Source organism: Hippoglossus hippoglossus, chromosome 21 (assembly GCF_009819705.1).
Source record: "Hippoglossus hippoglossus isolate fHipHip1 chromosome 21, fHipHip1.pri, whole genome shotgun sequence".
Taxonomy (NCBI): Eukaryota; Metazoa; Chordata; class Actinopteri; order Pleuronectiformes; family Pleuronectidae; genus Hippoglossus; species Hippoglossus hippoglossus.
The window spans coordinates 21,564,633-21,590,279 of record NC_047171.1 but is presented as its reverse complement, the minus strand read 5'-3'; the positions used below and the strand labels follow the sequence as shown (position 1 = coordinate 21,590,279).

General features: G+C 42.1%; 1 protein-coding gene across 1 annotated transcript; it reads left to right on the top strand.

Moving 5' to 3' along the window:
* Window positions 1-16,471: 16,471 nt before the first annotated feature.
* Window positions 16,472-17,635, top strand: LOC117754982 (zona pellucida-like domain-containing protein 1). Its single transcript, XM_034574359.1, has one exon. It carries the CDS (start codon window positions 16,472-16,474, stop codon window positions 17,633-17,635), a length of 1,164 nt encoding a protein of 387 aa, XP_034430250.1.
* The last annotated feature ends 8,012 nt before the right edge of the window (window positions 17,636-25,647 follow it).

Here is a 25,647-nt window from a genome sequence, read left to right as displayed (position 1 = left end):
CATAAGTAAGAAAAGGTCTAAAATGGGAAGTTGCACTATTTTTTTACATCAAATATCGAAATCTCCCCTCAATTTAAAGGAAAAATTACATTTTATGTCCCTTCTAATGTTTAAAGCAAAAAAAGAGAGAAAAATATGTAATCAAACATGCAGACAATACTCATTCTATTTCTTTATTAGTTCAACCTATTATACGTACACTATACATACATATACATTAATAATAATTCATTATTTAATCTTGATTAACGTCAGGAAGCGACAGTTTGTCAGTTTTTGTTTAAGTCGTCATGAACGGCACTTTTCTCTCAGCTCTTGTTGCAGCGTATCCCGCCTCGGCTCCCAGGGGCACTGAGGCCTTTCACCACTTTCACATGATTTACATTTTCATTAACACTGATGTTTGTTTTCTGTCAATCTGTGCGTTGAAATGTCCGGCAACACCGAAACACGCTTCCTGGGGCAAAGGTCGAAGAGTTTGAGTCAAGAGAAAGAAAACGTTGATGTGGAAACATGTCGAGCAGTTTCAAACCCCTCTGACGACTCTGACGTTACCAATTTCCATTTTGTTTCTCAGTCCCTCGCAGCAGCTTCTAAAGTTCCCATTCAGACACCCTGTGCTGTCACTTGGTATTTGTATGTAGGCGGTATGACCAACCAGAGCCCACAGTGTTTGACTGACAGAGGGGGAAAAGAGCAAAAACACTCAATTAATAAAAAAGGAACAACAGGAAAATGTCTGGCGAGGGGTAACGTTGGGTAGAACATGCAGGAGACAGGACATGGCGTTTAAATTCTACTGTGGAAATCATACTTTTGTTTACAGCACATCACCCAAAAGTTTTTTTCAGTTTTGTGTCAATCGCGTGTTAGAATTGACATGTCCACACCCTCGCTGGGAGTTTTCATGCTGTTTTCTCACATGGCCTCACTTCACTGGGACATTTTCTCGACATTTAACTCATTTTAAAAGAACAACACCTCCAGAAAATGTCGGGGAGCAACTGACTCAGGCATTTGTGTTCTCAGATACAGTCCCTATGAGTTCAGTGCAGGTCTGAGTCAGTCGTCAGTCCACCCCTGATGAGCTCCCTGGTATATATTCATTCATTTGTCACTTAAATTTGAAAAGTGGAAACCCTTAACTCAAAAGTAGATCTTACACAAAATCTAACCAAAAAAGTGTGCGTGCCATCGTGAAATACAGCTTTCACAATTTACACAACGTGACTTTAATTATCAATTTCAAACCAGTCACCCATGCACAGGTGTCAGAGCTTCTCAGTGGTGTTAACGGTTCAACTGGAAACACCTAGAAACCTGCAGTTTTTACACGCAGCTCTTGACAACACTGTGGCGAAAGCCTGAGCGTTGCAGCGGCAGCAGAGAGCTGTGGAAAAGAGGTGGTCTGCCGGACGCCGAGCGAGCGTCACTGCTGGCCTCCAGATGTGTTTCACCTCCACAGCCTCCATCTGAGGAGAGGAGTGACACAAACCCTGACAGGAACTTGGCTCAGCCCACACACACACACACACACACACACACACACACACACACACACACACACACACACACACATACAATCACACGTGTGTGTGTGTGCTGCTGACAGAGAGTGACACTCATTCATGCACAATTTTCACACTAACTTCACTAAATGTGCATTTAGTTTACTCATAATTACAGTGTTTTGCCATGAAATAATGATCTGTCTGTTAAGGTCAACGTTGTCCGATTAACAGTCTCGTTTAAATTGATGGTGGATGATGCATTTAGGGTTTTGAATGTGATTTATCAAAGTCGGACTCATGCCAAAATAAGTTAATACAATTAAGACTCACCGTATATGTGCACGTCTTCTGAAAGCTTACGGATACGCACAAAACTGATCAAATGGTGCAGTACCTTCGGAAATTGTTGGGGGGCGGTGTTGTCAATAATTCAAGCGAAACAACCATAGAAAAGTCAACAATGATTTAATCGTCCAAATGTGTCGATGCATTTATTGGCCTCACAGACCATCGCTGTTTACAATGCAGCTGTATTAGCCTCTTTCTTTAGAGGTGCATTATCACAACCTCCTCCAGGGTCGCCATGTTTGTAGTCGTCAAAAACTCTCCTCTGCACTGCCCTCTAGTGGATTTATTACTGATAACCAATCCAATGCAAAGTCAAGTGTGAAGTGACGGGTGGATGGAAGTCTCTGTTCCTACATAAGGCAGTATAAATGAGCCTTTAATATTAATATTTATTATTAGATATATTTATAGTATAGTATTTAAGGACGTTCTTAAATTCAAGGGATAATCTTTATTTTGACGAGAGAACCCACTGTTCAGCAGCTCGGTTACAGTTTCTATACAGACCACATCTTTAGTACAAGGTAGTTTCTCTTGACAGTGAGGTCAGTGGATTGTCCAGAGTAAACAGAAAAATCTTTCTGGTCCAAAATGTTGTAAATTTTAAGTAAGATCTTTCTATACGCATAAACAAAATGATGTATTAACGTCCGTTATACTGAGCTAGAGGCAAAAATGTCAGCGGTGGAAATGTAAAAAAACGAAAAGAAAATTATTGACACTAAAACTAAGAGAGAAAATGTGTTATGTTTAATATAAATGAATACAGATCATTTAAACTCCTGAAATATTGGGGATTTAAAGACGTGAGCCTGCAAACGATTGTTTTCCAGTTTCATGAAAACATTTCATTTGTAAAACCAATAAAATAGAACAAGTCGTCAGCTGAAAGTCATACATTTTCAGCGTACAGACGTGATGATGGCCACTACCATAATTTTATTTTGGAAAATATTGTGAAATCACTAACAGCCCCATTGTGTGTTTCAAACTAAGATGACTGTGTTTTTCTACAAAAAAAAACTTTCCCAGCTAAACCTCTCTCTTTCCATCTCCGTCTCTCTCACGCTCTCCTCTCCGTCGTTCTCCCTGTGGAAGTCCGAGTGCTCTGGGCTCATCCACCAAAGCCAGGGGGGTTATATTTACTGCATGTAGACACGTGAAGGTCAGACGCGTAAAGTGCCCCTGATGGCTTTGCCAAATGGCAGCTCTCGCCTCTCGCCGTCCCCGCCAGAAGAGCAAATGTAATTTCCACCGTCCATTGGTTGTATACGCCTCCGCAGGAATGGCCACGGTGAGAATTCAGAGCGACTTCAGGAGGTGACAAAGAGCGGTCTGTGCTGACATCTCAGGAGTGATAATAAAACGCGTTAGGCGACGGGATCGAGCGGCATTTGGCGAGTGGACTGTTCTGTGATGTAGGAATTAAAAAAAGAGCAGAGGTAGACTCATTCTGAAGCTGGGAGCCAGGCCGTAAAGGGACGTCTGAGGCCCCGGAGTCATGTCCAGTGAATAATTCACGTTGAAAAGTTTTTTCCTCCTTAATTGTCAGTCTGGCAGCCTTTTCCCCTTCAAATAATTTAGGGCTTGTTCCTTGGGAGCAGTGGGCACAGGGTATGAATCACCCGCCGTCCACCGAAGCCTTGCTCAAGAGCATAAATGTCCAACTATCAGCAACCCCTCGCTGTGTGTGTAAATAGCACCTTCAGAACCACTGTGCTCTCATGGAAACGCCGTTAACTCGATAGCTCCTTAAAATTCATTTCCACATGGTCGCAAAATGCTTGGAAAGTTCCAGAGAAGATGAATGAGTTCAGTTGTTGAAGAGACGTTTTCTCCACATTCTGATATATCTAAATGTTACTGTGTTTTGTATTTTATTCGTAATATTTCATGCTGTGACGGACAGGTGCTGAAAATAGCAGTCGAACTTGTCGGGTGATGACTTTGGGTCTCTTTAGCACCACCTGCCTCCAGACTTGTAAATGTTACGACATTCCACAGCTCATACTCACCTGCTGCAGGAAGTGTGTGGTCCGGCTGACCTCAGAGACGCAGGGGTCAGAGGTGAACGACGTAAAGTGAGGACATCAGAGAGAACATGTTTGACTTTGACCTCGGGTCAACGACTCTGAAGGATGAACTGACCAGACGCGCTGAACGCAGGGAGAGAACAAGGGAGGAATGTTTACTGTGGAGGCCTCAGACATTTTCACTTGTGTTTGAATAATAAAAACGGTATTTACAAGGGCATGTTCTCACAAAGTACAACTCTAAATAATGAAAAGATAAAATTTGACCTTTCATAGCAGCGTTGACTGACAATTGCCGTTTGCAGGTTTATCATTATACCCTTGTAGGAAACAATCTATTTCCTGTGGTTGAGAATCTGAGCCTCTCTGCCGATTGGCTGACCGGCCCACTGATGCTGGAGCCTATAAGGAGACGTGTGAAGCTGCTTTCAGACATGCACTGACATTTCAGGGGATTATTATCCGAGTTTCTCCGGCCAGTCCCCTGGTAAAAACTCTGGAGAATGTCTGAATCAGCTCAGGAGATTATCTGGAGGATTCTTTGCGAGGGAGCATGTCTGATTAGAGAATCTCCTGCTGGGTTCTTTATATGTAAAGGACTTTCCGAAGTCATGTCTGAAAACAGCTACATCAAGAAGATGGAAAAACCTCATTGATTTTGGTTCTTTAAAAATCTAAAACCCGAAAAAGGTTAAAAAGTAAATCATTCCTCAGTACATGATATTAATAAAGATTAAATGGAAGATGGAAATGTTAGATAGTGACGTCTGTTAGGGAGATTAACATGGACACAGTTACAGTTACTGGACAGAGACGTTGCTTTGTTATTACCTCCTTCCACTGTTTGGTTTTGGTTGGTTGAGATTTTGTGGAAGGCCACAGTCGTAACCCGATGAAGAATCCATTCAACTTTGGTGTGGATCCAGGAATTATCTTTCACTTTCTCTAACATTTGGAGATGCGATGGCGTTTTTTAACATTTTCATCCATTCTCAGAAAATAATAACTTTCATCTGGTAGAAAAAAAATCTGGTACTGATATTTACGAGTGTGTGCAATCTGTTGCAGATCCAAATGGAAATCTGGATCTTGTGGATTTAAATGTGGTTTCATGAGGTAACTGTTGGCAGAGGTGTCCAATTCTATTTTGTATTAATTGTAATCTAATTGTAAATTTGGTTTACTGCTGTAAGCACTGCAAACTGGTTAAATAAATGCTAATGGAATGAAACTAATAGCTAGATGCTATTATAGAGGTATGTGAGAAGATATAGTTTAGATATTGTATTGACATAGTTCTTAAAAAAAAAAATGGGTGTGTGAATGGGTGTAAAGCAAGTTCATCAAGACTAGAAAAGCTCTATATAAATACAGACTAATTACTATTTACCGTCATTTTGTAATTTGGATATACTCATTGCCGCAGTATTCTTCCTCTGTAAGAATAGACGAGTGTGTTATGGTGAGATCACATCCTCGTGAAGGACGGCCCACAACCAGAGGCTCATCACATCTTTTTTCCATCGCTCCCACTGTCTCTGACATCGGCGAGGGAATCTATCACACGGGTGAATAAAGATGATGGAACGGTGGTTTAGCTATGGACTGCAAGTACTGCAGGCATCCCTTACTAAACAGCACGCAAGCTCATCGACTGTATGTGCACACGCACGTACACACGCACGCTCGCCCGCAGCTGATGGCTTTAACATCTGAAGTCCAACTTTGGTTTTTACAGCCTTGGCTTGGCCGGCAGGTTTCCTGAAATAGATATCGCAGAGAGCACAGAAGTGGGTGAGACTACAAAGTCAAAGGCAATTATACAGCTTCTCTGTTTTGTTCCACTTATTGAATCCAGTTTTATTACCGGTCACTCCAAATGTTTTTTGCGAGGTCACAAGATGAGGAGACAAAGTGCTGAATATTTCTCGTCGTTCTCAAAGTGATCACAGTTCTGCTCGGCCGTCATCCTCCCTCACCTTTCCTCTGACGGCCACTTGACCACCTGTAAATCATTTATTGGGATTTATTTTTACCAACAGTGGAAAACGTCGGACCCTCTCTGTTGTCATCGGCCCCACAGTGTGACACTAAGTGGTGCCACTCACCAGCGCCGTATCCGTTTTACAATGTCACAGCATTGGCCACAGCATCACACTTTAGCTATTTAATGCAGCCACTGTGGTGACACCGTGTCACCTCTTTGTGTGATTCACATTGTGGCGACGGCAGCCCCGCTTAGAGCAGCCCGTCGACTCAGTGTCATCTCGGTCCGGTTCCTGCTCTGACAGGATCGCACCCCACAGCTGTCACCTGCCTGAAGAGTCTCTCAGATGATTCATAGACAGATCACTATTAAACAGGCTCCGTCAGATGAAACTGCAGCAGTGTTAGAGTGTGTCGTGGCTGCTCAAGTCAACATCGATGAAAGCACATAAGCTTCCACAGGTAATAGCTGACTGATGTCGTATTGCACTATTGCTCTGCCACGTCAAAAACAATCCAAATCCTTAAATCCAAATTGGACACACACATATCAGCCCACTAAAGATCCCTGTACTCCTCCATGGAACATTGACGGAAATATTGAGTGAAAAAAGTATAAAATGCCCTTTATCTTCATCTACTTCATAATTTAATAAGTTCTTCCCACGGGCTCAGGCCTCATCCCCACGCCAAGTTGGTTGGGAATTGTAATTGCGGCAGCTGTTAAGTATCCGAAATGTTTCCAACAATGTGCAAAACCAGAGAAATCCCCACTTTTATTCAAGGTTACTGGATGTTTCGTTTTGTTCGCCTTCTAATTGCTTCACACCCGTTTTAGCTGTTTGCTCATCATGTGCGATGAAGGAAAAAAGCACTGTTAGCCAGTCGGCCCTTTTTCCTTCCACTTCTTTATTGATCACTCGTATCTGATTATTCTTCGCTGTTTTCCACGTAAAGTTAAACTTGAATATGTGAAGTCATTTGTGAACATGATTTGAGCTTCATCATCTGCAATGGTGGTGAAACAACAATTCCCATGATCCCACGCTGCTTCACAAGACGTCTTTTCTTATTGTTTTGATTGAGGGACCCCTAGTGGCCTAAATTACATAATTGTAAGTTTAAGAAGAGCTCAAAAACATACAGTTGAGATGGATATCGACGCTCAGGTCAGCACCACGTGTTACAGTAATGAGATCTGGGATGTTTGGCCCCTTTGTTTCGGTGCCTCCAGTCACCAGTGACACCCTTCATTCTCTTCCTATAGGACAAATTGTGTCTGTAGCATCTGTCTGATGGATGACGGATGGATGACGTCTCCGGTTGCAGAATGTGTCTTAAACAAAGTGCGGAGGCTTATTTAATCTGTTCCTCTGTATCCAGTGGCTCAGCAGGCGTGATTAAAACTTCACAATAGACTCACAATAGAGTCACTGTACGTTCTGCCAGCACAGAGACACACGGCACAGCTGGACCTACTACATGTGCAGAGCTCATTCACCTGGCTGCAGCATTTAGCAAAATCTTATTTCACGTGGACAGAAATGTATCGATCGTATTAACATCAAGGCGTGAAGACAAACACACGTATTCCTGAGCAAACTTACTGGCACAAAGACGCACACAAATATATAAAGAGCGCATATGTCAGTTTGCGTGCATGCAAACACACACACACACACACACACACACACACACACACACACACACACACACACACACACACACACACACACACACACACCATGCAACATTGATTACCCCTGCAGCATTAAAGCCAGACATTAAGCCCCGAGCTCCACAGCATCCAGAGGCGACACCTTAGCCCGGGATTTAATTTTGTGTGGCGGCGGGTGTTGGAAAAACACATGATGTAGCCAGTTGTTCTGGAGGGCAAATGGAGCAGCCATCATAAAGGCCGGTTTTATTAGCTGTTGCTTGATTTGTTCCTGCAGCCTGCGGAGCGAGCTGCTAAATCAATGCGTCCAGCTGTTCTCCGAGCTCGCCGGGGCTCTCTGGGCGCGCAGCAGGTGGATGTCCCACTCGGCCCAGTCACACACACCCGCTCACATAACAAATAATAACGGCCTCCACACACGGCCCATCCATCACTGTTATGGCCGGGCCCTGGAGACCGCTGCTCACACACTCAGGCACGCCGAGGGACTGCAAGTGTGTGTGTGTGTGTGTGTGTGTGTGTGTGTGTGTGTGTGTGTGTGTGTGTGTGTGTGTGTGTGTGTAAAACAAAGAGCACACTCACGTGCTCATACAAATTTTTGGAAACTCACACTGACAGGCATTCCTGCACTTACATTTTGTATTTAATACACACACCGGTATCTCTAGACTTGTGAGGACCCTGTGTTGCTTACACATGCGGATTTAAGGGTGACACATCGACAGACAGGCGTTGCAACACTTTACCAATTTTCACACACACACACACACTAATCGTCGCACCTGCACTTCTGCACACGGTTGCACTCACACACAAATTGCAGTCCACAAGTATGTGACTGAAAGACGTTCTATATATGTGTACAATTTCATAGACACAAAAACACACTGTGAAACTGACACACACATATACACACAACATTATAGACACACACAGGTGTTACTTACAGTATGACGAGCAGTACAGTACAAGCTACAAACATACCTCTATCGTAGTAGACGAGACACTAACACCCAAGCTTCACAAACTCACACACACACACACTCAGAGAGATTATGATGTGCAGTATTTACACACACTACCATACCAAGACACCCACACACACACACACACACACACACACACACACACACACACACACACACACACACACACACACACACACACACAGAGGGACGATCAATCATAGTTATGGGTCGGCTCCACTAAGAACGCTTTTTTTTTCAAAGCAACTCGTAGAACAGCTCGAGTCCATGAAGAAAAATGTTCCATGTGTCTCTGTCACCAAACTCACACACTATGTTGAGTTTAAAGGTTTGATCTGAACACCTGCACTGAAAAATGTTAACAGCATTTTTGTCTGGATTCTCTAAGAAAACCAAGAAACACACATTGCAGGCAAGTTTTTTATCAAATGTCACATTGAATGATTTGTACGTTTACAATGCTGTGAAAACCACAAATCAAATTCCATCCACCTTTATTGTGTGGAGGCAGAAGTCTCATTATCCTGTGAAAATAAACTCAAAAACATCTACAAAGTAAGTCGGAGAGGTTCATTTGCAGGTGGTTGACAAACACAACAGCTGGATTGCGGTTCGGTCGAAAATCCATCAGTCTTTCAAACAGCGAGGGTCCACATCTGGTGTAACTCAAAACTAGAGGGGGAGGAGGAGAGGTGATTCAGCAGGTGATGGCAGCAAACCTCACTAAAGAGTGAGACCGAGAGGAGAGGAGGAGAAGAGAGGAGAGGAGGAGAGGACGGCAAATAGAAGCTGAAGGAAAAGAATGGAAATGGAAATGGAAATGGAAATGGAAATGGAAATGGAAATGGAAATGAAAAGGAAGGGGAAAGAGAGGATAGGAAAGGAAAGGAAAGGACAGGAGAGGAAATGAAAAGAAGATGTAGGAGAAAAGAGGGATGGAATGCAAAGATAAGGAAAGGCATGGAAATGGAAAAGGAAGGAAAGCAGAGGAGAAGAGATGAAAGGAGAGTAGAGGAGAGGAGAGGGGAAGAGAGAGAAAGGTATTCAAATGAAAAGAATGGAAGGAGGTTGGGGGAAAAAAGGGATGTGGGATTAGGAACCAAAACAAATAATTGAGGAAAGAGGAGAAGAAAGAACAGTAGTGCCAATGAAATTAAAGAAGACAAGAGATAAAATTAAAGGAAGCAAACAGGAAAGAGGAAAATAGAAAAAAGTGGCTGAGTGGAATAGGGACGAGAGAGGAGAGGAGAGGAGAGGAGAGGAGAGGAGAGGAGAGGAGAGGAGAGGAGAGGAGAGGACAGGAGAGGAGAGGAGGATGTACAGAATTATTAATATTGAGATTTGAGTTTTCAGATATTGTTCTTTATATGTTATACTTCCCAACCAACAGGAGGCTCTCCAGCAGTCACACTATACATTTGTGTGTACGTACATTTGTGTGTGTGTGTGTGTGTCGGACCTAGCGTCAGAGAAGCAACTGCTCCCGGGAAGCAGGACATATCTTCAGTTCTTAACAGCTGGTCCCTGCAGTTGCCGTTTTCCACACATGAAAGGGCAACAGTCACATAGTGTGTACACGCATGCAAGCGTGTGTGTGTGTGTGTGTTTGTACGTAAGACATGAAAGGGAAAGGCAGCAACAGGCTTCACTAAGAAACATCAACTGTGTCGTAAATCAGCGCTACCCTGATGCACGACTATAACAGAACAATTTGTGTGTGTGTGAGAAAGTGTGAGTTGTACACATACTGCAACTATGCTTGTATGTCATACATGTGTATGTGTATCCATGTTGAGACTGACTGATCTGTTATTGCAGGAATGAGATATGTCTCACATGATGGTGCCAGAGACAAGGGTTGTATAAAGTTGTATGTGATGTTATTTTTCAACAAATTACGTAAATGATACAACCTAAAACAAGAGTATTTTCAAATAATCGCCCAGTTTTTGTGGCAAAATAATACAAAATACTCAATAAACTGTAAGTAAAGACGGACGTGTCTCTACTTCTTCTCACCACCCAGAAATGTAGCCGAAATATCCTGTATAAGAAGGGGGATGGAGTCACCGATACACGAGTTCGACCAATCGTCAGTCTCGCTTGTCAATCATGACAATTCAGTCTATTTTTATATCATCAAATAATTAATAAAAAACAAAATGATCAGAAACAGCAACACTTGAACAAGTGTAATACGACCTAAAATGACAAATTTGATTTGTTCTTTGACTTTGTCTTTGGTCCATGTTCCATCGGCTAACATGGAGGAGGTGGGATTCATTATCTATACTGCAGCCAGCCACCAGGTGGTGATCAAGTCACCAAATTATGATCCTGTTTGGAGATTTTGTCTCTTACTTATTTCACCCTGCAGCAGTTTGGATAAAAAATGTCATGCAGATTTATTTTGCAAAACAAATCTTTTAAAATATGAGTTTGAAGTTAATTACAGTCCAACTGAACTTATCATAGTTTTTCATTTTAAAATTGTATAATCTGGACCTCTTCAATTTTATATTTCCCAAAACACAGTACGACTAAAATCTATATATATATATACTATTTGCACTTACACTATACTGGACAAGGCTTGACTGCAAGAATATGAATTTAATAAATGTGTATTAATATACAGTCTTAAGCATTTCATTCAAAAGAGAAAAATGAGCATGTGTGCAGATGCGGCAAGTTTAGCTGCCTCAAACAGGAGGCCTTGCAGGAAATGGATAGACACTAATAACTGATGATGGTGCACAACAGATCCCACAATTATCATCTTGTCCTTTGTGGATTTTAAACTTTCTCCTTGCTTCTTGCAGAAGTTCTGCTCAACACTGTTACACTGACACTGTGTCTGTGAGAGGACTCTGGTTTCAGCACAGGCCTCAACGAAACCTCAAATTACCACCAAGGAAAGTTGACTTTATTGTCACAGCTGTCTTGACCTCGTTCCATTTATGGTCTATGTATAGAAAATAAAGGCTCGATTTCACTGCTCTCAATTACTGACCTTTCAGCAAAATGGCAGCTTTAAGGTGTGTTAGTGCAGTGCTATAGGAACAACTTTATCTTGGTTATGACAACTTTTAAGGAAGTCCTCCCTGAGCCAATCAATCAACTCTGCACCAAAACTGGAACAGTGGTCACATGACAAATCAATTCTGTTCTTTCCATTACGTCACTATTTCAGATATCTGCATTTTTACAGTGTGTCGTGCTGTTTATCTGGTACCCTTATGCATGAACACATTCCATATGTGACATTTCATTTCCTTAGCACAACAATTGGGTGTTGGGTTGACTTCTATAGCGGCTCGCTTTACAGGCTGCTATATTATCTGGTGTGAACCAGGTCAGTGGCTATAATGGCAGCGCAGCAGCCAACCGGCACCGGAGGAAATGGCCGAAGGAGTGAAACAAACGACCTTTCAATTAGTACAGGGCTGGTGGGAAGAGGTGTGGTGTGAGTATATTTATACATATGTGTGTGTGTGAGGGTATGGCTTCATGTATGCATGTGTGTTTGTGCTGTGCACCTAAGCACTACCAGAAATTCTACTTGTTATAAATGAGAAATGTTGGATTGTTTTAGTTTCATTTCTTAAAACATTTTAATTTCCACATATCACCAGAGCTGTAGACTCCTTGTCAAACTAAAGCTGCAGCAGTAAAGACTTGACGTCTCAGGTCTTAGGCTGGATATAAGTTTTCACATTTTGACCTAGGGTGTTTCTAAATCAGGGGCCATATAGGGGCCACAATTCTAAAAGTCTTAGAAAATAAATATTCTTCACAAATTCATGTTTACTTTTTTTTTCAAGGGAATAAACAGATTTATTTACAAGTGCCATTTATTTACAAGAGCCATCTTTCATTCTGACTGTCAAACATTATTCCTGTTTCTATAAACGTCATGTGGGATTTCTTTGGTGTAATTTAAATATAATTAAAGCAAAAAAAAGCTCACAAAAAACATTAATTCAATATTTTAACAACTGCAAGAACTCCACTCAAATATTTGCACACATTTTCAATTAGATTATATATTACAAGATCAAATGGCAGGTGTCACTATCTGACTAGCAAAGGCATTGTAGTCCGCACATCAGCTTCATTGCCTGCTTTTCCCTTTAGTCCTGACAGAGCCTGACTCTAGGTCTGGGTGCAGCCTGAAGGACCCGTGTTGTGGTTGTGGCGGTGCTCATAAGGCCTGGTCCTCTGAGCCGACTGATGATGGCGAGTGTGCCGAGAATCATCTCTGCAGGTGGATCTGCCTGCAAAGTCATGCCTGTCTCTTATCCTCTCACAGTCCCTGTAGTCCCAGTTTCCCTGGAACCTGCTGTTACTATCTGAACAGGGAAGAGAGTTTTTCCTGTGAGGCGGCACATCGTCTTGATCACCTCCTTTTCTTTTCCGTCCCGACAGAGCCTGACCCTCAGTCCGGGTGCTGCCTGCAGGACCCGTGTTGTGGTTTTGGTGGTGATCAGCAGGCCTGGTCCTCTGATCCGACTGATGATGGCAAGTGTGCCAAGGATCATGTCTGCTGTTTGACGAGGGAAGAGAGTTTTTCTTGTGAGGCTGCACATCATCATGCTCAATCTCGTGCTTTCTGCTTCGGTGTAATAAAGAAACGAATAACACACTTCCACCCAAATTCCCGCCACACGTTAGAGTTGGTGCATTCCCACTGGAATTTACATACATCCAACCAGTCCTCATTTGATATTGAGAGGCCACCTTCTCTTTCCCATTTTTCTCTAACATATTCAGCAGTGTGGGATTTTTTTGTCATGAGGCCTTTGTAGAATCTAGAAATAACTCCTTTATTTGAATCATTTTGGTGGGCACCTAGAAATATTCTCAATATTGGGTCAGCAAGGTCTGTTCTGTTTCTAATGTTATGCTCAAAATAAATGCGTATCTGGAGGTACCTATAAAAATCGGATTTTTCAAGACAATATCTTTTCCTCAGGTGTTCAAAGTCCTTTAATTGCCCCTTTTCTGTAAGGGAATAGAATGTCGTTATACCTTTTCGAATCCAAAATTTAAATCTATAGTCAATTTCATTTGGCTTGAACCCAGGATCATAAGCACACCACTGAAGTATTTTCATGTGTACTTTTAACACATATTTTTTGTTTGTGGGTGACTAGTTCACAGTCCCCTGAATATGTTAGATTTTTTACAAATCTGTGAGAAAGACAAAAAAATCCCAACATTCCTAAATACACCCCTTGGTCCAGATCCATGCCAGAATTTAGTTCTATCTTGGCACAGATAGCTTCGTGAACATCTGTTTATGTGTAATCCTGCTGACAATCAAACTTGGTGGAGGTAACAAATTTCTATTTCTATTCTATTTATTACAATGATGAACAACACAATTGGCTGCACATATGATGCTGGTGTTGCGTGTTTTGGAAACAGCTGAGATTGAAAGATTAGAACTGAATTTTAAAAAAGTGACTCTTTAAACCACCTACTCACTTTTCAAGGTAGGTACTGAAAGTGCAGTCACGAATCACAAATCAGTCTAAAATATATAATCAGCTTTATCAATTTGAGACAGTTGTGGGACAAATGCATGATGGGAGGTATATACTTATGTATACATGTATATAAATGGCTGTGATTGTTTCAGACTGCAACAGCTCAAACTATTTAAAACAACAGAAGCTCTGGAGCGGAACAGATCGATGCTCAGCTTGTGCTCCCACGTAAAGTCTTGCTGATAGAACATCACATCACTTCCTCCGTCTCAGAAGCTATCGTCACCTCACTGCTTCTGGCCGCTAGACAAAATAACCCATAAGGCCCAATCATAACAGAGGGTCGTTTGGTCGTGACCTGCGCAGTAAAAGAGCGACAGAGGGTTATATTTCTCCGCCACAAAGAATTCCCAATGCGTTTCTCTCCCTTTGCAGCGTTTCCGCCTCTGCGACTTCTCAATGCCACAGACCCTCCGGCTGAGTCGGAACCTCGGAGCATTAATCACCAGGCTGGAGCGCTTTAACAGCCAGCCACAGCCGCAGACGCTCCCTCCCCACCCCCGTGACCCCCATCATCCCTCAAACACCATCTCCATGCCCCAATAAATTCACAGCAGGACTTTGACGTAGCCCGTTTGTCGTCTTTCCTTCGCACTTCCTGCCTGATGTCATCACTACAGACAAGAGGTGTCATAATAAAAGACAACAAGGGAAAAGAGTTCATTTTACATTTTGCCCTTTTTTATGACCAAAATGTCATAAAAGTTCAAGCACATGCATTATTTCTTTACCAAATAAACTTTTGTACCAGACATTTCACCACAGATGGTAGAAACTGTCACACACATATAGTACAGACAGTATCTTTGCTACTTAAATAGGTGTGTGGTATCCTGTCAGTGTCTTTCAACAACAATAAGAGTTTGGTCTACAGTAAGAAAAAAGTTAATTGCAAATGGTCAAATGGTAACACAAATTAATTTAACATACACAATTTTACTTCTACCACTCAAAACAAGAACAAAAGACCTAATTTGATTACGTTGTCAAACAGTTGAAACACCTGTTGCCACCATGTACCTGAAATCTAAACCAAGCAGTTGCTCATATGTTAACATTAGGTTGAACAATTAACAAGTTTTTTTTCCAATTCTTTTTAAATCTTATGTGGGTGACCTCTCTGTGTCCTTTCATGTCATTGTGATGTTTGGAGCTAAGGTGTTTTTGCATATGTTGATCTGTTCTGGTTTGTTTATACAAGTTTGTTTTATTAGACTGATATATATATATATACTTTTGTACTTCACAGCAGTGTCATTCAAGACCTGCCTGCTCTCTGTCATCATTTGGTCAGAATTATTATCTTTGTCTCCACTGACACTGCTGGGATTCATTTACCTTTATAATCCTGATCCTGTGGTGTCAGCTTGTCCTTTCATCAACAGCCTCTGAATATAAGCTAGCAACAATAGTTGACCAGTATTTATTGTTCCAACACACAATAGGCTGATGTCTCCCCCATATGTGACACAAACATGAAGGCAAAATCTGCCCAATCCTATACACATACATACAATGAGAGAATGTTGTTGTTATTAACTTTTTAAAATATTTCACCAGAATTGTTGAGAAGCAGTGTAATACTGTAAAAAAAGAGAAACATGTCAATTCAAAGACTTAATTGCTTTTATCAGAACATTTTCTTGAAGTATAATCTGAAAATAAACTACGTTGTGAGTGTTGAGCATAAAAATTAAGATCTAAGAGAAAAAGGCTGAAAATGAACGTGTTATGTATTTTGCCTGAAACCCCCATCATTGCAATCTCGAGTCTGATCTTTGAGTTAGATCTCACGCTGAAGATGTTTTGTTTTGTTACAAAATCATCCTTCTTCTATGCGTTGTTTAAAATTACAATTAATAATGTCAAAGAAATTTCAGGATCAAGAAAGAGCACAGTGGCCAAATGATCCTGTGGGTCACTGCCACCCATCCCAACGAGGTCATTACTGAAGATGTGGGGCTAAAACCGGATAGAAGAACCTTCACTGCATTGTGTGAATTTCTCAGAACCCCATCTCATATTTTGTTATGTTCACTTGCTTCATGGTGGCTTAGTAATAGGGGGCTTGGAAATCTAGATTTTAAAGCATGGCTAACAAAGGAAAAAGGCCATTCTCTCTGTATTTCAAGACAGCTAGATGCTTCAGGTTTCAGCTCTTGAATGGAAGAATGGAACTCTCCCACTTAATACAATGCAGTTGTTAACAAATAGCAAGGTGCTTGACCTTGTTTTGGACCAATCTCAGAGGACACACTTACCTATAAAGACCCTGAACGCTTTCAAACAAACTGAGGAGATGTACGAGCCTTCAAGCAGCAGAATCAAGATTTCGGAGGAGAGATTCACCAATTCAAGGCAAAGTTAAAGAAACACAATGAAGATTCTTTTACTTTTACTCGCCTTGATAGTCAAAAGTAGTCAGCTAACGGTGGATGAGTGTGGAGCAGAAGCAAGAAGGCCACGGGCTGATGACATTACAGTGCAGTGTGGTACTTCATCCATTAGTCTGGCGATCCAAGTCTGCCCAGTCATCTACACTGGCTACAACGACACTCTACTGATCCTGAACTCAATGTTGGACACCACCTGTAGAGCAACCCTCGATGAATCTGTGAGTCCACCTGTTGCCCGCTTCAACTTCCCCTTAAACATGACCAACGCCTGTGGAAGTGTATTCCGGACCACCAGTTCTGCTGGAACAGGTATATTCTCCGACTTCTCCAACATCCAGACGGTCAACATCAGCGGCATAGTTCGGTCCGTTGATCTAACAACTGGCACAGTCACCTACAATGCTGAGCTTAAGTACTACTACTCCTGCGCCTATCCCTTAGAATATCTGATCAACAACACCCAGATCGATGTGTCCTCTTCCTCCATTGCTATCAAGGACAACAATGGAAGTTTCATCAGCACCCTGAGCATGAAGCTGTTCCGTGATTCCGAATTCGAAATACCCATGGTCATTCCACAGCTGGGCATCGAATTGAGGACCAAGGTGTATGTTGAGGTCAAGGCGACTAACTTGACAGGCCAGTACCATATCTTGCTTGACCGGTGCTACGCCACCATCTCACCACTGCCTTCTAACAACACCTTCTTCAACCTGCTCGTCCCTTGCTCCAAGGATCAGTTCACCACCATTATTGAGAACGGTGACAGCCAGAGCTCCCGCTTCTACTTCCCAGCCTTCCGCTTCATCGAGCAGCAGGACCAGACCGTGTCCACCTACCACCTTCACTGCGTCACCCGACTGTGTGAGAAGAGCACCTGCAGCGCATTCAAGCAATGCAGCAGCCGGAGGAGGAAAAGGAACACCGTGGACACAACTGCAGAGGGTATTGACCAAACTTACACTGTCACCTCTGGAGTGATCATCACCAAAGCTGACACTGGCGAGTCCAAAGAGAAGCCCCTTGTTGCCGAAGAAAAAGATGAATCTACTGTAGGGCTTGGGGTGACTGTTGGCTTTCTCACTGTTGCTTGCCTTATTGCCCTTGTTTTTGCAGCCGTGTTTTACAAACGGCTCAAGATCTAAGGAGGCATCAATAAGCTGAAATGCAGAATACTTGCCTTTCTGCTCCAACATTTTATTTCTTTGGTGGAGGACTAGGCTCAGCTCATCAAACATCTGTTGGGAGATCTTTTTATGTCAGTTACTGTAGTCCTAAGTGTGTATCAGTCCTGGAGAGATTCAGTAGATTTTGCTAGTGTCATACATTCCTCATTCCCAAAATGGACTAAGTAAAGCTTTGAGTGTTAATGCATGTCTGCACGTTATAAGCTTTCCAAAAAAAATTAATGGAATAACAAAAATGGTAACAGGAGGGAAAATATCCCCAAACACCCCGTCTTCATCCTAAATGTGGAATGTTTTGAAAGTGAAGTCAGAGTAACTTTCAAAGTATTATGTCTGAGTTATTGAATTCTTAATCTTTCAGCAAATGAAGCTGTTGAACTGAAAAAGCTACACTGGCCGAATCCAGAAGCTGCTTTTGTTTTTCACTGAGTTGACACCAGCTTTCAAACTAACCCACTGATTGAGTCCACAAAGCACATTTGGCCCCACCACGCTAATGTTCATCTCCTGCGAGCACACGCAAGTAATTTAGTGACAAATAAAATACTGAAGAGTTGAAACAGGGTTGTTGTCTAATGAATTAGGATTTTAAGAATGAATCTGTATTGTAACGCCGGGTTCATACCCGCGATTCTGCTTTCTCTGCTTGTTGTTGTATGTAACCCATTCAATGTAGGGGTTCGGGGGTAAATGATGATGGTCTTCATAGCCCCCCCACCCCTCTCTTTCTCTCTCTGTCTGTCTGCTTCTGTGCTTGTAGTGGATGGGCAGAGGGGGACATTTAATAATGTGAGGGGAAAAATCTGGGAAATTGAAACTCCAGGACAACAGCAGGGAAATCCAAAGTATGGGATGCATATTTGATCATTTATATCATATATAATATGTTATTTATATCGTTTAAAATCATTTTTCAGTGTGTTTCCTGGCGTGATATGCTCGCAGCAAGCAGAAAAACTTGTGTGAACCCGGCGTCAGGCTGTTTTCCTTGTTTGTTAACCATCACTGATTTCTCTGCATTCATCTACTGCTGTTTAAAACAAAGACAAAAATAAATAAACATATTAATCAAATTCAGCGTCCTTCATCATTGTATTAGATGTGAAAATGTCAGCATGTGTGTGTGTTTGTGTGTGGGGGGGGGGGGATTAACAATTAATCCCATTGTTTCAGGAGAAATAAAAATACATTTTAAAAATGGCTACCCAAACATATTTACTGACTTTTTTTTTTAACTTAAAAGTTTTGCTACATCATAAGTGAAGTAAATGATGATAGGTTAAGGCTTAAAACATTATTCATGGGCATATTTGAAAATAATGTTTGCTGTACGTAATGGTATGTTGCTTATTTATTACAGCACCTGAGAGAAATACATGCAAAACCACAGAAAGACAAATATAATATATCTATCACAAACAATAAGCTCAGCGATGCCCTATGCGTTTTCTTTTAGGCAGCATGAATGTGGGTTGCTTTCAAAGTTTCCCCGTCTCCTGTGTGAAAGTCTCCCGGGTGTCCTCTGGCCCCTTGAGGCCTGTGTATATGTCAGAGGAGGAAGCAGCCTGACGATGTGGACACACAGGACAGTATATCTCTGACCCCTCTGGGCCACAACCGCCCTGTCTCAGTGTGACTTGCTCCGGAGGTGAAGGTTGATGAATTGAAAGAAGATGCTGAGCCCCTTTTCACAAGGGTTATACGACCAGACCTGAGATGAAACGTTTTCACTAATAATTCTTTGTGCTTGTTTGAGTCCTTCTGTAGTGCCATGTAGACAGCCTGTTTCCTGCTCCAGGAAACGGTGACATACAGGAAAGTATACAAATACTCATGCAGGTTAGAACCTCGTAATAACACACAACAAAATGTATGTATACCTGCTTGCAGACAGAGGATAATTGGAAGTTTATCAGTCTTCCCTTTGGAAAGTTGCTACTGTAAGGTGGAAAGTTAGGTTCATTTATGTGTTTGTTAATTTGTTTACAGAACCTTCACCTTACACTACAAAATGAATAAAACGTATGAGACTCAAAGCCCCTCACCTACATCCTCGTCATGGTCTCTGTCTCAGGTAACACAGGGATCTGGAGTTTACTAACCTGTGAGCTACACCAGCATCTTACTTGAAACCTCCATGGGAGAGAAGTATTTCTTGTTTGACACCAGTGAGTCCCCCGACTCTGGTTGACTGGAAGGATGAGGATCATGGTCTGGTTGTCCCCTTTGTCTCCACTTTTATTACTTCATTTTCTTACATTTTCTTAAGTGCATTATTTGTATCCACACTTGAAGTCCAACATAGAGAGAAAACCTCAATGACAGTCCAGAATAAAAGTATAAATAAATAGAATGGCATTCAACTGAAGGCTGACCTCTGCCAAGGTTAGTCTCCTTAAATCCGACATCGAATCAGTTATGTTCGTTTGGATATAGCTTTGAAACTATTACAGATACGTACAAACTGTTGATTCTTATTCCACAATATCTCAGCTACATGTTGATGCTATTTACAAGGTTGCATATTCATTACTTTTATGAAACCACGTTTAAATCTGCTAGATCTGGATTTTTATTGACAACAGACGATATCAGTCCCCTAAATATGCTTGATTTTTTTCCGTACGGATCCATGCATTATTCGATGGGAAATGTTGAAAAACACAAAATCCTGGATCTAACCCTTTGTCTGGCTTCATGACAAAATTCATCCATCTGCTTTTCCAAGCAGATCAGAAAAAATACTACGGTGATTATTTGCAAATACTACACAGTATGAAGTGTGAAGAAGTCACCCTATAAGCCTCATGCTTTAAAAGAGCTGTACACGACGAGCAGGTCCCTACTGTATCTGTCTACTGTAGTAAAAGATACAGGATACGGTGTGATGGAAAATCCAGAGTTTCAGAAGAAACATTTGGCATTGGCACACACACGCACACACACACACACACACACACACACATACACACACACACGCACGGAGCAACTTAACCACGGGTTTCATACTAAAACCCTAAACCTGATCAGATCATTATTTGCTGTGCACACGGGCGAATCTGGATTTGAACCCTTTCCCAGAGTCATGCTGGGTTTGATCTATGGCACTTTAACATCCAGTGAGGTTTGGCGAGGAGATGATAAGAGCAGGAGAACAAGAGGAAGAACGAGATGGAGGGAGAGGCAGTAGGAAGGAGGCCCATTCTTTGATTGCCCTCCCGTGTGTGAGCATTATACATTCTATGAGATTTATTCTCTCAGGCTCTTTTCAGGGGAGTTGAGTGCTGGGAAGTCTATTTGTCTGCTCGACTGTCCCTGACTCCAGCTGGCATGGACATGTGCAGTATGCATGCAGCAGATTGAATTTCATTTATGCTCAGATTCAAGCACTAGTCATATCTCAGAGGCAGAGCTGCAGAAAGTCTCATCGGCTCAGTGAAACCACAAAGAGCCAGTTGGGCTTTTTAGGCAAAGTTAGTCTAAAGTGATTCGAAAGGGACGAGAAAAGAAAAAGTATAGAGCTTATTCTGACTGAGGCAACTAGACATCGCTCGTCAACTTTCTGATAGAAATGCAGGTTTTAAACCAAAATGATAATTTTTTTATGGAACAATTTAAATTTCAGTAATTATCACTGCCACTTTCAAACATTAACTCTTGAGAATGCCCGGAAAATTGGGTCTGGGCGTTTTCCAGGGTTTCACATATGAAGGATGCAGCAGGGGTGGAGCTTGGGTAGAGTTTGCAGGCGGCAGGAAATGACGTATAAATTCTGCTGCGAAAATTCTTTCACGCCGTGATATTCCTGGACGTGTTCCCGCTGTATTCTCACATGGGCTTGCTCAGACATTTTGCGGACATTTTCCAAGGGGGCTGGCATGAATAGTTCTGGAAACTATCCAGAGCCACTTACTCAGACATTTGTGTTCTCACATGCAATTCCAGGAATTGGAAAATGTCTGGAGGTCAGTGCATGCCTGAAAGAAGCTTTATTAATATTACTTAGGAAATATTTTTGGGGTTTTTGGGGAGGTTTTCTGTCTTGACCAAACAGAGCGTTGGCGTCTGAAGAGAAATTGGCTTTTTCAAAACAATAATTTCCCTTTACAAATAATATTAAAGCAACACTATGTACCTTTGACTGACCAACAGCACCCTCTGTCCGAGCAATTATTTGTTTTTTATGTAGAGAAAAAAAGTCTATCAATGTGTTGAGTGGAGCTCTGACGGCGAAGTCCCTGAAACACAACTGAACAGTGGATATTACCCATGATCCCCAGTTTCCTGAACCAGAAGAGCTTCTGCTCTAATAAATCCACCAAACTCTGTTTAGAATTCTTCTTATTTTAAAAGTTTCCTGCTGAATATTGCATATAAACGCTGGTTTTGAATGACCTCTGAGTCTTTTTAACTGATCTACAGTTCAGCTTTACTCTTTGACCTGCTGGACCTCATTCTGATCGTACCCACTCACCAAAGTTACATAGAACAGACGTTCAGGGTGAGGACTGAGAACGAGCGAGGAAATATTCTCCATGTTCACAACCATCAAACTCTTTTTAATCAAACAGCTGTTTTAAAGAAAAATGTTGCATAGTGTTGCTTTAACAAGGGCTCTGTTCTGTTCTAGTGTGACAGTGAGCCAACACGGACCTGGACTCTGAAACAGAAGCAGCTGAATGTCATTTTATTATCTGCACGTTGCTTTTTCTACTGTGACATGTAAAAATGTCTTTGTGAAAAGGGCTAGGCTGTGGAATGCATGTGCAGTAGATTGTTTCAACCAGGAAATCCGAGAGAGGCTAAACAGCATGGGATGTAAAATAAAATGCTACAATAAAGCCTGTAATGAAATCAGAAACCAGCTGGCTTTCAGATACTGTATATCAGCGTTATGTATCCTCCGATGGCCTCGTGGCCCCGATGTGCTGATATGACAACAGCAAACGGCCTTGAGCAGCGGTAGTGAGATGATCGCTGAGCATGCTAAACGTATTACTTCAGTTTACGGCTCAGCAGCAGGAGGCAGGCCGGCTGGAGGACGGGGGAAACAGGAGGAGGGAGACCTGCTGTCCGTAAACACCGGAGAGTGTGCATGTGTGAGAGAGTGTGTGTCAGTGTGGGAAAAAAAGAGCCAAACTACCTGTCGGATGCAGTTTCATCAACGTAACTGTTAAGCTCTTCATATTTCCATCCCACATCAATCACGTTTCTTTCGGGCATTCTTGATTTATGCATTAACATCTGGATTTTCAAATATCGCAGGAAGATTACAAGTAAAATAATTTCTTCTACTGGGTCATTTTCTCTTTATTTGTGTATTATTAAAAAAATGATCTCCTGCATTTTTCGAGCTTTGCTTTCTCATTATAAATCTCGGTGCAGATTGGTGAGTTTTTAGAAAATAACACAGACCCACAATTTCAGCTCCATAAATCTGCTCCTCCCTGCGGAGAGAGATGACACTGCCTCCTGTAGAGCTGGCATGGGCAGACAGAGGGAGCCGCATATATCATATCAGCAGTACATGGACTCCTGCAGTTCAAGTTAAAGACGGACAACCTTTCAACAATCTGTACGTATGCATGTTCATTTCTTTAGGTCCTCAAATGTCCCGACTGTCCCGGAAATGTGGGATTGAACTATATGTGTTCAACTACATCAGAGATAAGTCAGTTGTGTCGAGGACAAGGTGAGGCGGGTCTGGTACATATAAGTATGTTTAAATAATATCTACTGCTTGTGATTCAATGTGATTTAATCATTCGTTTTTTGTATTTGTAATGCTGTGTCATATTTTTCAAATTGCTCAACGACTATCAGCTGACATTCACGTCCATCCATTATCTGTAGGCTACCATTATGCCTGAAGGGTCTCTGTGGGTTAGAGCCAGGTTCACCCTGAACACGTTGCAACCATTCAACGCTCACACTCACGTCACAAAGGGGCAATACAGAGTCTTCAAGGAGAATGGCACTCAGTAGAGCGCAGACCTCCGCCAAGGCCCAACAGTCGCCTTACATCTAATCAAGCCGCATATGTGTTTTGGATTTCAATCTAAAAGTTTTTATTTTACTTATTTTGTTCATTAAAGGAAACGGGACACATTTCAACACTCAACACTGCTGACCCCTACCCTGATTGTGCAGCAAAAAATTAAAATAAATCCGACCTCATCTCTCAATCTGAAATTTCATCTTGTGGCAGTGTGTGTGTGTGTGTGTGTGGGTGTGTGTGTGTGTGTGTGTGTGTGTGGGGGTGTGTCTGTGTGTGTGTGTGTGTGTGTGGGTGTGTGTGGGTGTGTGTGTGTGTTAGAACACAGGGTCCCTTCACTGCTGAACAGCTGTGTAAATGTATGTGAGATACTCAGTGAAATAAATGAGCCGCAGAGAGATTAGCTGCTCATCTCTTACCAAACCTTGTTCACAAACTGTCTCCAGACATTGAGTCAACAAGAGTTTAAACTCAGTGTCCCCATCACACATCAGACTAAAGATACATCCACCAGTGAGTTGGAGCTTTTGAAATGGTTTTTCGTTCACATACATTTTGCATGTGGATGCCGGTACTGTGCAGTTGGTTACTTAGTTACAGAAAATACTACGAGGAACAACAAATTGTGAAAAGCAAGAGCAGGGATTTATTTTCTTGGACCGAGGACCAGGAAGTGTTACTGAGCAGTAACTGTTAAGAACTAGAGTGTGGATATCTGACCTGCTGTAAACCTGACCTGGGTCACACTCCCGGGTGCTGACAAATAGTTTTAAATGATATTGGGGTTAGGGTGATGTTGGCTGGGCTTCCTACTTAACTTTTTGCACAACACATGGCTGTAATCAACAAAAACGTTGGGCTCAGGTCAGGTTTGGAGAGAAACAAATTAATTTGTCTTGGGTTTGGCTCAGGCTCAGTTAGTTTTGTGTTGGGCTTGGTCTTAACAGATATTTGTGGCCTGATAAGAAGCAGTCAAGAAGCAAATGTGGGTTACCATGTCTCCATTTTTGCTTGCAGCAGGTGTCTCTGTTTATGCCCGTCCATTCTACGATGCCCTGGAGTTTGGAAACTAAAGCGGGGCCAGCAGTATTTACAAACGTCTCTGTTTATAATGTGGATTTAACCTATAGCTTAAAGTAATTCCCTATATGTTCAATCCTTGCAACAACATTTGCTGAGTAGTTCATTCTTGAATGAAAAGTGACAGCCATGGTTTTTACAGTGTGGTCAAACAACAATGTATGAAGAACAAAGATGCTGTGATCAGAGTCCAACTGTGAAACATTCCTGGTGCAGTGTAAGAATTCCTCATTCCAAGGCCTGACTTCAACTAAACTGTAAGAGAACACAAGTAAGATGTCTGTAAAATCCAGGATTACTTAAAGGGGACATAGCATGCCCATGTTACCACAAGTTGATATGGTTCCTTGGGGTCTTAATGAAATGTCTGGAACATACTTTGGTCAAAATACCACAAGGATCATTTCAAACAGCACCCTTTTTACCCTGTCTAAAACAGCCCTCCACAGAGACCTGTTTTGAGTGCCTGTTCCTTTAAATGCTAATGAGCCAGCTCCCCCCTCCCCCCTCTCCCCCCATGATTTTAAACGATATAAATTACATATTTTATATGATATAAATTATCAAATATGCATCCCATACTTTGTATTCCCCTTCTGTTGTCCTGGAGTTTTAATTTTCCCAATCACATAATTAAATGTCCCCCTCTGCCCATCCACTACAAGCACACAAGCAGACAGACAGAGAGAGAAAGAGAGGGGTGGGGGTGGGGGGGGGGGGGTGGGGGGGGGGGGGGGGGGGGGGGGGGGGGGCTATGAAGACCATCATTTACCCCCGAACCCCGACATTCAACGGGTACAACAACAAGCGGAGAAAGCAGAATCGCGGGCTGACCTTATATATACAGTCTATGGGGCTGACCAGCGGAGAAATGCTCGTCCCGTGTGAACAGCCA

Excerpts from the sequence above, each read along its gene's own strand:
- LOC117754982 (XM_034574359.1), top strand. The coding sequence starts at position 16,472 with ATGAAGATTCTTTTACTTTTACTCGCCTTGATAGTCAAAAGTAGTCAG.